The following is a 15,035-nucleotide window of genomic DNA, read 5'->3' as shown; positions in this document are numbered from 1 at the left end:
AACCAGTGGGTGTCCGTGCTTGCTCCCGTCTCACCCAAACCCCCCACCTCTGAAGTTTAAATTTGCCCTCCTAATTAATGCCCAGCATTGATAAGGCCATACATAGAATTCATAGCCCTTTCTATTTTACAGCTGTTATAACTAACATTGGAAACGAGGTTGTAGGTGGTGATGGGGACCTCAGCTGCTGTTGGGAGGAGAGTTTGGACTTTATAGCTGGACAGGTACAACCAAGAATGGCAGCAGGATCTGTCAGTTCATGGCTTTTACCCTCTTATGAGTGTAAATGTGTAGCACTCATCAACATGAAGTCTGTGTGCTGAGTGTTGTCTCTTTGTGCATAGGTGTTCTTGTCCAAATAGGAGAGCTCTTGTGTCTCCCTGGTGAGTCCTGGTTATGAGCAGAATGAAATAACCAAAACTTAATTCTGACAAATTTCTTCAGACTTACTGAGCACTGGGCATGGCATGACCTTTTTTAGTTAGAGCATAGAAAGAAGTTTTACATGTCAGTGTCACGTGTATTTGCTTCCTCCTCTATGGCTTGTTCCTTTGAACAGCCACTGGACTGACAAAAACCTCTAGCTCTAAGCATCCCCAGAACTGAGAACAGATAGGACCCAGAGAACAGAAAGAGACTCCAGAGTTGTCTAATATTGAATACTAACAATAGAACTTGCCATAGAGAATAGCTTAGTCAGTAGGTAGCAATAATGTTGCCTGTTTCCACAGCTGCTAGCATTAAAACATTTTTGTAACCAAAAAGGGGCCAGCTTTTTCATTATCATTTGAATTTGCCCTGTTGTTAAGAAAGCTAATCACACTATCTAGGGAACCATTCTCCCTTTCTCTTTTTTTAATTCTCTCTCTCTCTCTCTCTCTCTCTCTCTCTCTCTCTCTCTCTCTCTCTCTCTCTCTCTCTCCCTCTCTCCCTCTCTCCCTCTCTCTCTCTCTTAAAAAAAGATTTATTTTTATTTTATGTGTATGGGTGCTTTTTGTATATCTGTATACCACTTGCAGGCAGATTCCATGGAGGCCAGAAGAGAATATCAGATTCTCTGGAACTGGAGGTACAGACAGTTGTGAGCCTACCATGTGGGTGCTGGGAACTGAACCGTGGTCCTCTGGAAGAGCAGCCAGTACTCTTAATCCCAAGCCATCTCTCCAGCCCCACCCTCTTGTATTTTTTTTTATAATTGTTTCATTGATAGCCTTCTTTTAAGCACTACATTGGAAACCTGAGTGCTGTTCAAATTAATCATCTTATAAAGGACATCTATCTGGTAATCTCAATGTTGGGCAAAGAGAATGAAAAGGGTGAGCACAAGACTCAAGAGGGGCTAAAGCACATGGAAGGTTTTCCTTGGAACCAGAATCCCAGTGGCTTCTAGAATTTCCAAATTTCCCTTCTGGTTTGCAGGTTATTGACTTATTTTACTACCATGAAACATTCTCATCTACTTGGAATTGGGGCAAAATGAAAAGATTTCTTTATCAGAGATTGGTTCTACTGCCATGCTTTTGTAATTGGATGGCTAGGTGTGAGGCCCAACGGAGAGCCTCTGCGCACTGTGCTTCTATCCTTGTTGCATCTGTAATGCTGAGATGACTATGCAGTGTCCTCTTAGACCCAAGTCTGCTTCAGGACAGGTGTCCTGAGTTGTACTTATCACAGAGACAGCTGATCATAGTTTTGTTATCTCCTTCTCAATCAAGATGTGATTCATGTCTCAAGGACAAGTGGCTGCTCTGTTAGTTAGACAGCTGTTACCTGGTAAATGATCCTCAAGGAGCCTTCTCAGCACTCTGGCCATTAGAAGGGAGAGAGAGAGGATGACTAAAGTTGGAGCAGCCCTCAGGGATGGCTCTTCAGCAGGAATGGGAAAAGCGGTCTCATAAAAAGAAGAGGTGTTGGCATGGTCACCTATTCACAAGCATCAGCAAGCAGGAAGGGCTACCACAGTAGCATTAAATCTGGGAGAAACTAGAAATGGGAGTTAACCTTAAAAAAAAAAAAATTGTTCTTCAACACGATAGCAATTGCTGTCTTTGCGCATCTTACAAAATTAGACTCACGGTCCTGAGCCTTTTTTTAATGAGCAAAGGAAGTAGAAATGAGTGGGCTTCTCTTCATAATGATGTTCTAAGAGATAGTATGTAGCAGGGTGAGGAGTGGTGTCCCCTGTCATCTAAGGAAGGCCTGCAGGGGGATTTGCTGCATCTGGTAAAAGAGGGAAAGGACTCTTGGTTCTAGGTGCACCTCTGCTTGAATAAGAGATGAGTAGCTTATGATGACCCAGATGCTGGAACTAGTCCTTGATCCTAAGTTCATGAAGAAAGCATAGCAATATATGCTCTAAGGGGCCTTAGACTCACACAGGCCTGCTTGAGGTCTGAGTATAACCTCATTTCACTGTGTAAAAGCTGTAGTGTACAGTGACCAGTGCTGCTGCTGATCCCCTTAGTTATTTTTTTTCTTTCCTGGCTGTAGTCTTGACTGGACCCTGTAAGGGATCTCAAGGGGCCTGCTAGCCCCAAAAGATCCTGAATTCTACTTCCCACAGTATAATGAGAGCTGTGACCTTTCCTTCTCCCATTAGAGACATGTAAAAATATCCCTGAAGCTTCTGTGATCATTTTTGGAAGAAAGGAAACTAGGGGTTGAGCTGTTCAGGGATGGTCTTTGGTCTGCTTGTGGTCCTCTACAAATGTAGGCTTCCTCTAATAGAGAGCTGCTGGCTCTTGATCCATCTTTGAAGTGCTTAGAATGTCATCTGTTGTGTCCTAGGCATTTGAGCTGGCAACTGGAGACTATTTGTTTGAACCGCATTCTGGGGAAGACTATTCCAGAGATGAAGGTGAGTATTGTTGCCTTGATGTGGTTCTGCTCCTCCTCAACTCCTAGAGAGTATTGTGTTGCTTTACTGAAATGAACCCAGGTTTTGGTTTTCAAACACCAAATTCAGACGCTTTTCCTTTGAGTTTGAAGTTCCCTCAGTGCCAGTGAATGGGCAGCACCCAGCTGACACAGTTTTCCTGGTCTTCTGGGAGGAGGTGGGTGAGAACCAGTTCCTGAGCCCTAAGGGCCAATGTGGTTCCTTTGTTTGGGAGATCAGTTGAAAACCAGGGAATTCAGACTTGAATTCCTTGTGTAAACCTGACCATTTCCATGCTTCCTTGCTTGCAATGCTGGGGTAGCTTGTGGGGAGCTGGTGGTACTCCAGTTGGTGTCTGAGGCCTGCCAGTCCCATGAACCTCTGCATGGTTGTGCTGCAGACATTGTTGTTTTGAATCTATTTCTGATTTTTTACTAATTTCACTTTTCCCCTCTTCTTTTATCCCATCCTTCCCCTTTCCTATATTTTTTTGTTTGTTTGTTTTGTTTGTTTTCTTTTCTCTCTTTCTCCTCATAGACCACATAGCCCACATCATAGAGCTGCTAGGCAGTATCCCAAGGCACTTTGCCCTGTCTGGAAAATATTCTCGGGAATTCTTCAATCGCAGAGGTAGTACCTCTTCTCTTTGAAAAGCGCCATGATGCAGACAGAAATGGAATAGCTGCAGGAGCAGCATTCATGGCGACCAAAGGCCTTCCTTCTAAATTCCAAAAGCAGCTGAGCAGAGAGCCTGTGCTGATGCAGATGCTGAAAGAAGACTGAGTGTGGCCTGTGCTGGTCACTGTACATTGGCCCCTTCTAGGTGTTCAGGACAGCTGGGTGCCCTGTAGTTTTGAGTTCTGAATCAGCTGGACAAAAGCTGTCTTTGGTCATTCAGGTCGCGCTCCGTTTCTGTCTGCGCGGGCAGTGATAGTGTCTGCATGCAGTGTACTGATTAAACTGTCATGTGTTTCTGTTTTGCTGGCAATGTTTCCCAATGCAGATCACATAGCATTGATCATTGAACTGCTGGGGAAAGTCCCTCGAAAATACGCTATGTTGGGGAAATATTCCAAGGAGTTTTTCACCAGAAAAGGTAACGGGATTTACGCAACACTAATTTTCAGCATAATTCTCTCCCAAAAGGAGAAATTGTGCATTCATGTTTGAGCAGTGGAAAAAAATCAAGACTTTGCAACTGGGGAATTCTGCTGAAGAAGATACTCATAAAATAATCTGGAACGATCTGGTATCTGTGGAATAAGAATTTTGTGAGAAAACAGGCTCCCTGCATTCCTTTCTCAATCCTCTACCTGTTGACTCCACTCTACACACTATGTATTCAAATATTTGACGAAGGACTTCTAGTGAGTTTTGGAAAAGAGCTAGATTCAGCTGGATGTGATGGCTCATATCTGTAATACCAGCACTCAGGAGGCTGAAGTTAGAGAATCAAGAATCCAAGGCCAGCCTAGATTACAAAGTTAGACTTCTCTCTTTTTATTGGTAACAAAGACAGCTTAGTGATGGGTTTCATAAATAGGTATGGACATTTCTTGGATATGTCTGAGCTTTTGGCATTGTGTAGGCCTGTAAAAGCCTGTGGACATAACCAGATACAGTTTTCTGAGCTATTGTGTTAGACAGTTATTGATTTTAATGATGTCATTCTCACTGACTCTGAATAATTGTCATTTGTAGTTCCTAGACAGTATCAACACTTAAAAATACCTAAAAGCCCCAAGGATCTCCCCTCACACTAAAAAAAAAAAAAAAAAAAAAAGAATCCTCAGAAAAAGCTAGGAATCTTTAATCTTAGTGCTTGGGAGGTGGAGGTAGAAAGGTGGGGGATTCAGGGTTATCCTCAGCTACATAGAACATTAGAGGTTAGCATGGTTTACATGAGATCTACAAAAATCCTTCCTAGGTGCTGTTGTCTTTTGAACCTATTTGGTGGTGTTGTTTTTTAACAGCTTAGGTTTAGTTTTGTTTATATCCTCCTTTAAAGACAGTTTGCTTGAGGACTGGGGAAAAGCTAATGGGTAAAGTGTTTGCTGTACAAGCTTGAGGAGCTGATTTCAAACCTAGTACTTAAAAGAGCCAGGTGTGTTAGTATATACATTTGTAATCTAGGTGCTAAGAACACTGCGCTCTAGAGCCCTGAGGATCTAGCCAGCTGGCCATGTAATGCGAAGCCCCAGGCCCCAGTGAGAGACTGAACTCTAAAAAAGATAAGAGCTCCTAAGAAGCAACACCCTTGGTTGTCCTCTGGCCCCTCCACTCACATATATATACACATATACATGTATATGTGTATATATATACACGTGTGTATGTATGTATGTGTATGTATGTATGTATGTATGTGTATACTCTCTCTCTCTCTCTCAGCTTGAGTAGAACATGGAAAGTCCAGTCTAAGTTGTTTCATTTTTAACTCCCCTTCCTTCCCCCCCCCCCATCTTTCTCTTTAAAGTATATTTATGTATGTACTCATTGGGGAGGTCATAGGTGACATAGTACCTACGGGGACATCAGAAGACACTTTTGCAGTTTCTTGTCTCCTTTTATTAATGTGATTCCTAGGGCCAAATTTCTCAAGCCTTTTTACCTGCTAAGTCAGCCATCTGAGTAGCTTCTTTCTCTCTCTCTTAGTTATTTTGTATGTATTAGTGTTTTGCCTACAGTCTGTACACCATGTGTACATAGTACCTATAGAAGCATCAGATACCTTGGGATTGGAGTTACAGATGGTTGTGAGCTGCCATGTGTGTATTAGCTTATCTATATAGTAGCCCCACATTGTGGCATCAGTCTATAGCAATCTGACTTTGTGGGGCTTCCGTTAGATCCAGCCAACTTGCCTGGTTCATACCTGAAAAGGGGAAGTGTGACTTTAGAAAGGGCAGGTAAAGTTGTTAAGAAAAAGCAGAGGCACAGGATAGAAGCAGGAGGGCAATCCAGTGAATACCAAATGCTCCAGGTTTATTCTTCAACATTATATATCCCAACCAAAAAGGGTAATATCAAAGGACTTCTTTATCATGATACAAGGAAGAAACTTAATTCTTAAAACATTTAGTAACCACAAACATTTAATAACCACGTCTTAGACTAAATCTCTCATTATGTGGCCTTGAGGGTTGAGTAACCACACTTTAGACCAAGTCTCTTGTTATTTAGATAAGATATCCATGACCAAGACCAAATATCCTACAGTTGCCACACCTTAGACTTTTAGGTTTTATGACTTTAACCTTGGAAGAGTAAGGATACTTTTGAACTCTCTGACCTTAAGCCAAGATGAATCAAAACCATTTTTTATGGGCCCTGGCACATGGGTATTGAGAACTGAACATTGGAAGAGCAGCCAGTGTTCTTTAACTACTGAGTCATCTCTCTAGCTAAACTACCCCCAAACACAATTTTGTTTTTTTTTTGTTTGTTTGTTTGTTTTTGTTTTTTCCTTAAGACAGAGTCTTGATCTCCTGATCCTCTAGCCTCATCATTCCCTGTAGGTAGAGTTTTCCTGTCCCGGGAACCGTTTCCAAATCACCATACAGTAGCTTATATTAATTGTAAATCCTTAGACAATAGCTCAGGCTTATTACTAACTAGCTCTTTTTTAGTTATTCCCATATTTCTTATTTATACTCTGCCACATGATAGTGCCTTTATTAACATGGCATGTTCATCTCCTGCTCCCTCTGCCTCTGCCTCTGCCCCTCCCATCATTCTTAGTTTGACTTTCTCACCTAGCTATAGCCTGTTCAGCTATTGTCCAGTTAGCTTGTTTATTAAACCAATCACTGTGACATATATTCACACAGTGTAAAGGAGTATTCCACTGTATTTCCCAGGACTAGAACCATAGGCATGTGTCACCATGTCCAGCTGTGCTCTTAGGCTCCTTAGGTTTTGCAGCTGGCCTGGAGCTGTAAGCCATTCATTCAATATCTATTGAATGCCATTCTAGAACTAACAGCAGCAATGGCACATCTTCTTACTCATTTGGAAGAGTTCACCTCAAAGGATGCTGTCTAAACTGAGGTGTTCAGACCCATGGTTCCCAGGAGATGTACTTGTCTTGTGGCTTTCTTGACTATAGGCACATTTCACATGTCCTTGCTTCTAGGACATGTGTGGGCATGGTATGTCTACAACCATCTGTAGCACTTGTGCATTAGGACTTAAGTGCTTGTGTTCTTTTTGAACCACTTGTTTGAAAGTGATTTGCAAAGAGAAAGCTAGTGTACATTCTTCTGTGTTCCCACCCTCTGTCTATCTCAGATTAAAAAAAAACAAAGTTTCACTGGTCTTCTTTTTAAGATTTATTTTGTGTATATTTTATGCAATGTTTTGCTTCCTGTATACACTACATGTGTGCCTGGTATATAGGGAAGTCAGAAGAGGGCATCAGAAGTTCTGTGTTTGGAGTTATGGATGGTTATAAGCTGCCATATGAGTACTAGAAATCAAGTCTGGGAACTCTGTAAGAGTAACAAGTACTCAACCACTGAAACATATCTGTAGTTCCTGGCTTTTAATTCTTGATCCTCCAGCCTCAGTCTCCCAGATGATGGAATTACAGGCTTGTACCACCATGCTGTGTCCTTAACATTCTTTTTAATGGGAGACCAAAACCATTATGATTTGGTGTTACTGTGGTAACTAGAATGCTTTTTCCCTTCTTTTAGACATGAGAGACTGTAATGAGGCCAGGAATCCTTTAAGATGACCAGGAGTTTGGGTTTACAGCCTCCTTTTTGGTGGTTGGTTGGTTGTAATCGTTATGGCAATCAGAAGAGGTTTGGACTTTGACAGATGTACAGTAATAGTAGGAGGAGTGAATACCTGTCATGAAAGTATGTCTTTCATGAGGAAATTATTTTGTTTTGATTTTAAATAATAGGCTTTGTAGACCCAGCTAGCCTCACACTCCTGACTTCCCACGCCCCTCTTTCTCCCAAGGGTTGGGATTAAAGGCATATAACACTATATATACCACTATGCCTAATATACAATTTCTATTCATTCTATTTTTGTAACATTCTATAATTAAGACAAAAACAAAATATAAAATTGTTATTGTTCTTCTTTGAGCCATCTTTCCATGAATCATTTGCTAGGAATCCTTTTCTCTTCTTTGTTCTGAATAAGCAGGCTTCCACCTGGTCTGAGGAGGAGAGTGGGGTTTATGTGTTAACATCAAGCATCAGATGCAGCTGCCCAGTGTCTTGTTCTGATTATAGAACAAGTTTGTATAGTACTAGTTTGAATTACTCCTTGGTCAGAGGTTAAAAACTGAACTGGATTTTGGGACAAGCAATGTGGTTATTCAACATATCGTTAATTTGTTGGTTATTTTCTTGGGTGTGAATATTACCTATTGATACCATTAAGAAACCAGAATTTGCTGTGTGTTTCTTGCAGATGACCTAGGTTTAATTCTCAGCACCCACATGGTGGCTCACAACTGTCTGTAACTCAAGTTCCAGAGAATTCAATACCCTCTTTCAGCTTCCATGAGCTCCAGGGACACAAGTGGTGCACAGATATGCATGCAAGCAAACATTCATACACAGAAGAAAAAAAAAATGTTAAAAATTTTTTAAAGACTTAATGAAATTCAACTGAATAGGTCAGAAGTGCAGTAAAGAAGTTTCCATACAACAACATACATCTTGATGTTGGGACCAACATCTTATCACTCTGATAGTGAGGGAGGGGAGTTTTAAAAGAAATAAACTACCACAACCTGTATACATCTCAGGTTGGCCTCATACTCTAATAAGGGTTGTATTGATCTACCTCATATTTGGTATCTTTAAATATTTGAGCTAAAACTCAAAGATGTTTTTAAGTTAGCCTCCAGGGATCCCTGAGAAGTAGGCTGACCTGTGAGAACTGTGAGGAGCACAGGCTGTGGGCACAGGCTCCTTCATGCTGGAGCTGACAAGCTTCATACTGACAGTATTCTATTCAGCTTTCTAGCTTTCAGGTTTTTAAAGACTCAAAAGTCTTTCCAGTCATTCCAGTTTTACAGCTGCACAGAATATGGGTGTCACAGTTGGAAATTTAAGGAGTGACTCTGGGAGACTGGACATGATCTTTCCTTGATGTTTTCTGTGTGAGGTTGACTCAAACAATTAAGAGCAGAAAGAAAACAAATAGACAAAAAAAGCCTAGAGAAGTTCTAGTGTGACGCTATAGCACCCTTCTCTTGCTCACACAGTCTTGAAAAGGACAAAGACCACTGAGGCAATAGAAGATGGGTATGCATGTAATGGTGCATGTTCCTGGTAGCAAAGCATTTGCCATAGGCTGTGCAGATGATTTTAGGTGGTTTTATTTGTTGTTAAGACTTGTTGTCTGTGTGTGCGTGTTTTTTTCTTGCATGTATTGATGTGTACCATATGTGTGCCTGGTGCCTGCAGAGATCAGAAGAAGGCTTCAGGTCCCCTGGAATTGGAGTTGCAGATGGTTGTGAACCACCATGTGGATACTCAGAACTGAATCCTCTGCAAGAGCAACAAGTGCTCTTAACTGTTGAGTTTCTCTGGCTGTGGTTTTAAGGAGTGTTTTGGTACTTATTTCAAAGTTGTATGTTCAAAGCAGTGACATTACTATAAATTTGAAGTAATTTCTATCATACAAGGAGAATGTCCCTTGTCCAAAATGCTTGGGACTAAAAGTTTTATGGATTCCTGATTTCCTCAGATTTTGGAATATTTCCATAAATAAGATAATCTTGGTGATGGGACACAAGTAAACATGAACTTTTCATAAACAGGTGAATGTACAAATGAATGTCACATTATGTGAGATCCAGTGTGTAATTTTCTTTCTTTACATGATGGTGCTCAGAATTTCAGATTTTGAACCAGGAATGTATAACTTGCAAATGTGCTTTTTCAGACATTGACACAGTGCAACTTTTAGTTTCTCTTGTTCCATATCCAATAATTCAGCCAACAGAGCAGAACTACATTTATAAAAAAAAAAAAAAATGTATGTACTGTTTTCTTTGTCCCTGCCCCCAATGAGTAGAATCTAATTGTTTGAATAGCTCTTGTATTGTGTTCAGAGTTGTGTGTAGAGGTGAGTGCCGTGTGCATTAATGCAGATCTGTACCCATCATTGAGAATATGGAAAACATAACATTGCCAATTCAAGCTCAGTCTTGGCTACATAGTGAGAACCCTGTCTCAAAAAAAGAAAAGAAAAATAAATGACAATGAGAGTGTGTCTTCAGTCAGTCTTAACTGTTGGGGAGGGACAGCTGTTCCTCATTCTAAATGTGATTAAGCCACTGAAAATGTACCTGGGAGGTGTTTGCTGCCTGCCTGGAGAGCTAGGTTCTAATGTACCTGCTTTCCATGTTCATCTTTGATTTTTTTTTTTTTTTCTTTGTTTTGTGTGTGTGTGTTTCTCTGTATAGCTTTGAAGCCTGTCCTGGCACTTGCTTTGTTGACCAGGCTGGTCTCAAACTCACATAGATCTTCCTTCCTTTGTTCTTGTATTTTTAAGCCAATCCTGTGGCTATCTATAGAGCATAGCTTTAACTTCATCGAGTGTATATGTTTTAGTTATTTGGCCTTTAGCCACCGTCCTAACCCTGATCTTATTATGTCTGTAGAGCTACACTTTTGGGGGTTTATGAGATATATCTTTAATGATTGTTTAGATTTGCTTCTAAATTTGCATTATTTTATTTATGTATGATGTGTGTGGGTATCATATGCCACAGCTCATGTGTGGAAGTGAGAAAACTTTGTAGAGTCATTTCTCTCCTTCCTTTATATGAGTTCCAGTGGTCAAACTTGGTTCAGGCTTGTTCAGTAGTGAGCCCTTACCCACTGAGCCATTTAACCAGCCTCTGGACCTTGTTTTTACAAACAAAAGGGTTTTTATTTGAAGCCCTTCCTTTTCCACTACTAAAACTTCAGTTCTATTTCCTTACTAAATTTAGAGATCTCATCTTCAGTATTGCAGTAAGACTTAGCTTTGTTCCTCGAGGTCATCAGCTTGTTACCTCACCTTCTTTAACTAGGAACCATCCCAAAAGTTTCTTTCTGGAATCCTGTGTACAGCATGATGGTATTTCTGTAGATAGCCAGGAGTGGTCACTGAAGAGTATAGAAAGGAGAGGGCACCGGTGATGGCGGGGAGGAGAGGGAATGGGTGGTGGTGGGAAAGGAGTGGGATTGCCGTTTTTTTTTTTTTTTTTTTTTTTTTTTTGGTGTGTGTGTTTTGCATTTGTAAGTAATACTATCTTCTTTTTGTCAGGGTTTCAAAGTTGGTGGCCAGAGTGTTTCTAAATGAGTTTGTGTGGGTGAAATAGTCCAGGTTCTACGTCATAGGTTCTACTACAGTAGTGTTTCTGAACCTTGGGGGTACATGTTGGATATGCTCCATATTAGATATTTACATTATGGTTCATAACTGTAGCAAAATTATAGTTAGGAAGTAGCAATGAGATAGTTTTTATGGTATATCAATACAACCTAAGAAACTGTATTAAAGGATCACAGCATTAGGGAGGTACTACAGCATGTGAAAGAGATACCAGTAAAGTACCAGGACTTAAATGCTGGGCTATACTCACCTGGCAAGAGTGCCACTGCAGGCCTGGTATAGACATGGCAGTCAGTTGGCATTGTTCCTGGATGTGTAGGAGGTGCACAGGCCAACTCTGAGGGCTGCCCATGAAGGCCACTTCGTATGCAACAGTAGATGGTCTGTAGACATTTCCTGACACACAGAGATGGAATTGTTCATAGTGAGTGACCTAGCAGTTGGACTTAATTTACTTACTGTTAGTTTTTTCCTTCATCAGAGCTTCCTAGCTTTGAGAGGTAGTGACACTTTTCTACTACGGGTAGCACATTGGAGAATTTTTAACTTGTCATTGAGGTGTCATGTATTTTATAACATTTATTTTGGGTCACCACTAGCTACTTATGGATGTTTATTTAAATTTAGAAAAATTAGAGTTACTATGATCTTTAGTCTCACTTTGTACCTGTGCCTGTCAGACCATGTAGCCCAGTGGCTGCTATAATGGACAGCACAGTTCAAAAGGACATCTGTACCACTGGAGAAAGATCCATTAGCATTGTTCTAGGGGCACAAGGCCTTCACATGAAAAACACCATACAGGTTTTGCTAAGCAAGCTTACCCAAGCTGGAGAGTGACTCCCAGGTGATGGAAATATAGGTTTTCTTTCTGTGTGAGTTCACCCTCAAGAAGCTCACAGCTGATCTGTATAATCAAATCTGTTTACACCCACCTAGCTTGCTTGGACAAAATCATTAATTATTTCATTAGTCTTGCTTAGGGGAGAAAGCTAGCATCCTTTGTTGTTTCTATAGTTTTGAGCATTAGATTACCTGCAAAAAAAAAAGCCTGTATGAACCATTAGTTCAGGGATGTGCAAATAAGACTTTTTGTGATTGCATGATTCTTTCTCTGCAGGAGAACTTCGGCATATCACCAAGCTGAAGCCCTGGAGCCTCTTTGATGTACTTGTGGAAAAGTATGGCTGGCCCCAAGAAGATGCTGCACAGTTTACAGATTTCCTGATCCCGATGTTAGAGATGGTTCCAGAAAAAAGAGCTTCAGCTGGCGAATGCCTTCGACATCCTTGGTTGAATTCTTAGCAGATTCTACAAATATAGCATTCTGAGCTAGCAAATGTTTCCTCAGTACATTGGACCTAAACTCTCATTCTTTAACAGGATCACAAGTGAGCTGGCTCTACCCTCAGACCTTTGTTTTGCTTTGAGGTACTGTTTGACACTTTGCTTCCTGGGCACCATGATCCTGGGGAAGGGTAGTCTCTGTCTTCAGCTAAGTAGTTTACTGGCCATTTTCTTCTGGAAACAATAACATGTCTCTAAGCATTGTTTCTTGTGTTGTGTGACATTCAAATGTCATTTTTTTTTTTTTGAACGAAAAGTACTTTACCCTTTGTGTGTTGGCAGGTTTTGTAACTATTTATGAAGACATATTTTAGCTAAGTATTATATAATTTACAATCTTAAGAAATTATCAGTTGGAACCAAGAAAGAGCAAGGAAATACACATTTTTTTTCTTCTGGCAAAGGGAAATCATTCCTGTATTATACTGTATATAACTGTTAATTTGCATAAATAGGGGACAAAGGTTCACATTCAGAAAAGCTACCCCTCCTGAGTGCTTCTTACCATACATTGCATGTTGCAAATTTCCACTGCTTCAAGAAGTCACACAAACTTTTCATTCCATAACAGTCCAAGTGGTTCTGGACTAGGTGCCACTTTAAAGGAAGGAAAACTTGCTCCTCACTCAGAAATTGACACTGTAGTCTAGCAGTCCCATTTGTATTTTGCATATTTTTAAAACTACTTTTAAAGAATAAGTCATTCCCCCTTAAAATGTGATGGCCTAATATCCCTTATCAGCACTATAAGTTATGTAGATTAAATTGGAAAAGAGAAATATGTTCAGTGTGTGGAATGAAAATAATATATTTTTGGAAAAGCATGATCGTGTTTGTCTAAAACACAAGGTGTGGCTTATGCAGTTTACAACACAGTGGACAGAACATGTCTCATCCCATAAGCAGCTTTACTTGCTACAGCAGTTTTACTTGCCTTTTCCTTCTTTTTTCCATGAATGAGGAAATTTCCCTTTGCAGGCCGCAGTTTTAGTTTATGCATTTCCTTAAAATGAATTGTAAAATCCAGGACACAAACCATAAGTAGGCAATACAACTTTAGAATGTAACATAGAGAGGTATATTAGCCTCTTAGAAGCCAGTGGATTGAATGTCCTTTTTTTAAAAAAAAAAAAAAAAAAAAACATTTTTATCCATTAAGGTGCCTCGTTTTTCTTGACTTTGTTCATTAACATTTATCAATTTGAATTTGCCTTTGCAATAATTAGATTGTGAAAAGCTCACAAGTGTTGTAACAATAATCCTTTGTTTGTGGGTGCTTGCACTTGTTTTAAAAATTAAAGTGTTTTGGGTTTTTTTTTTCCCCTCAAGACATTGCCTTTGTCATTGCCCTGTATTTGAAGTGACAGAGTCAACATACATTTGCTCTCAGCAGTGTCAGCAAAGCTAAAGGAAGTCATAGAACATATATAAAACATATATTAAAGTATTTTACCAGGAGATCACTTGTGGTTTTAGGGCAGGATGGATTTTAGGAATGAGGCTTTAGGGTAGCTTCATTATCTTCAATGTGGGGGTGGTCCCTTTTTTAAAAATCAGTGTTTCATCCTAAATGCAACGGTTTTTCCCTCCTACCCCTTATCTTTCACTCTGAGTGGACAAGACACATACTCCTTTTAGGGGTTACCATTAATATTATCACACACGGTTCTGAGGTAGAAAGTTCTACTCATTTATAAACTATGCATGCTGAGTTTTTTTTAAATCAGACTGTGGGTTTCCATGGAGATTCCACGATAGATGGTGGCTATACAGTGTTGTTGGTCATCATAGAAACATTTGTATAAGAACCACAAATTATATGTATTCTTCCCTATATCTAAAAGATTTTTTACTATTTGAATGAAATTTGTCTAATGTGGTTTCAGCTCATGTTGGAAAAGCTAGAATATTAATTTTAAGGTGGTTCTCCTATCAATACCATAACTAGCTTGCACACAAGTTCTAGAAAGAATACACATTTGTGATTGGGTACCATATGGTTATATCAGATTCTTGGTAGCATGCTGCCAAAATATAAATATAAAGGTTGCATGTCATGATGCAACCCTTTGATCCCAGGGAGCAACAGGTAGATTTCTGAATTGGGTTTATGTAAGTTCCAGGCCAGCCAAGGCTACATAGTGAGAGCCTGTGTCAAAAACCTAAAAAAAAAAAAAAATACAAGCTTAAAGGTGAACCATTGGTTATGCAGAACAGTATAACCAATTCAGTATTTTTAGTTCAATGACCCTGTGAAATTGTCATGGAAAATTACAAACAGTAGATAATATATATGAGGTTAACAGATTCAGAAGTAGGTAGTCTGGAAAAGTGGCAGAACTCTCAAAAAAAAAAAAAAAAAAAAAAAAAAAAAGTGGGCATTAGTTTCAGTGAGATCTACTTGGCTTTTTCATATCCCCTTTACAGTGGATGCTTATTGGCAGGTAAGGTAGTA

The 15,035-nt window shown here is 39.9% G+C and overlaps 1 protein-coding gene across 1 annotated transcript in view; it reads left to right on the top strand.

The window, feature by feature from the left end:
* Nucleotides 1–12,784, top strand: part of Srpk2 (SRSF protein kinase 2) — a 208,237-nt gene extending 195,453 nt beyond the window's left edge. The window contains exons 14-17 of the mRNA XM_051174834.1: nucleotides 2,788–2,857; nucleotides 3,413–3,505; nucleotides 3,879–3,971; nucleotides 12,354–12,784. Of these exons, the coding sequence (XP_051030791.1) occupies nucleotides 2,788–2,857; nucleotides 3,413–3,505; nucleotides 3,879–3,971; nucleotides 12,354–12,538 (441 nt within the window). The 3' untranslated portion in view covers nucleotides 12,539–12,784. The remainder of the gene's footprint in view (nucleotides 1–2,787; nucleotides 2,858–3,412; nucleotides 3,506–3,878; nucleotides 3,972–12,353) is intronic.
* Nucleotides 12,785–15,035: the final 2,251 nt, after the last annotated feature.

The sequence above is a fragment of the Phodopus roborovskii genome, unplaced genomic scaffold (assembly GCF_943737965.1).
Source record: "Phodopus roborovskii unplaced genomic scaffold, PHOROB, whole genome shotgun sequence".
Classification (NCBI taxonomy): domain Eukaryota; kingdom Metazoa; phylum Chordata; class Mammalia; order Rodentia; family Cricetidae; genus Phodopus; species Phodopus roborovskii.
This window is presented reverse-complemented; position numbering and strand designations above follow the sequence as displayed.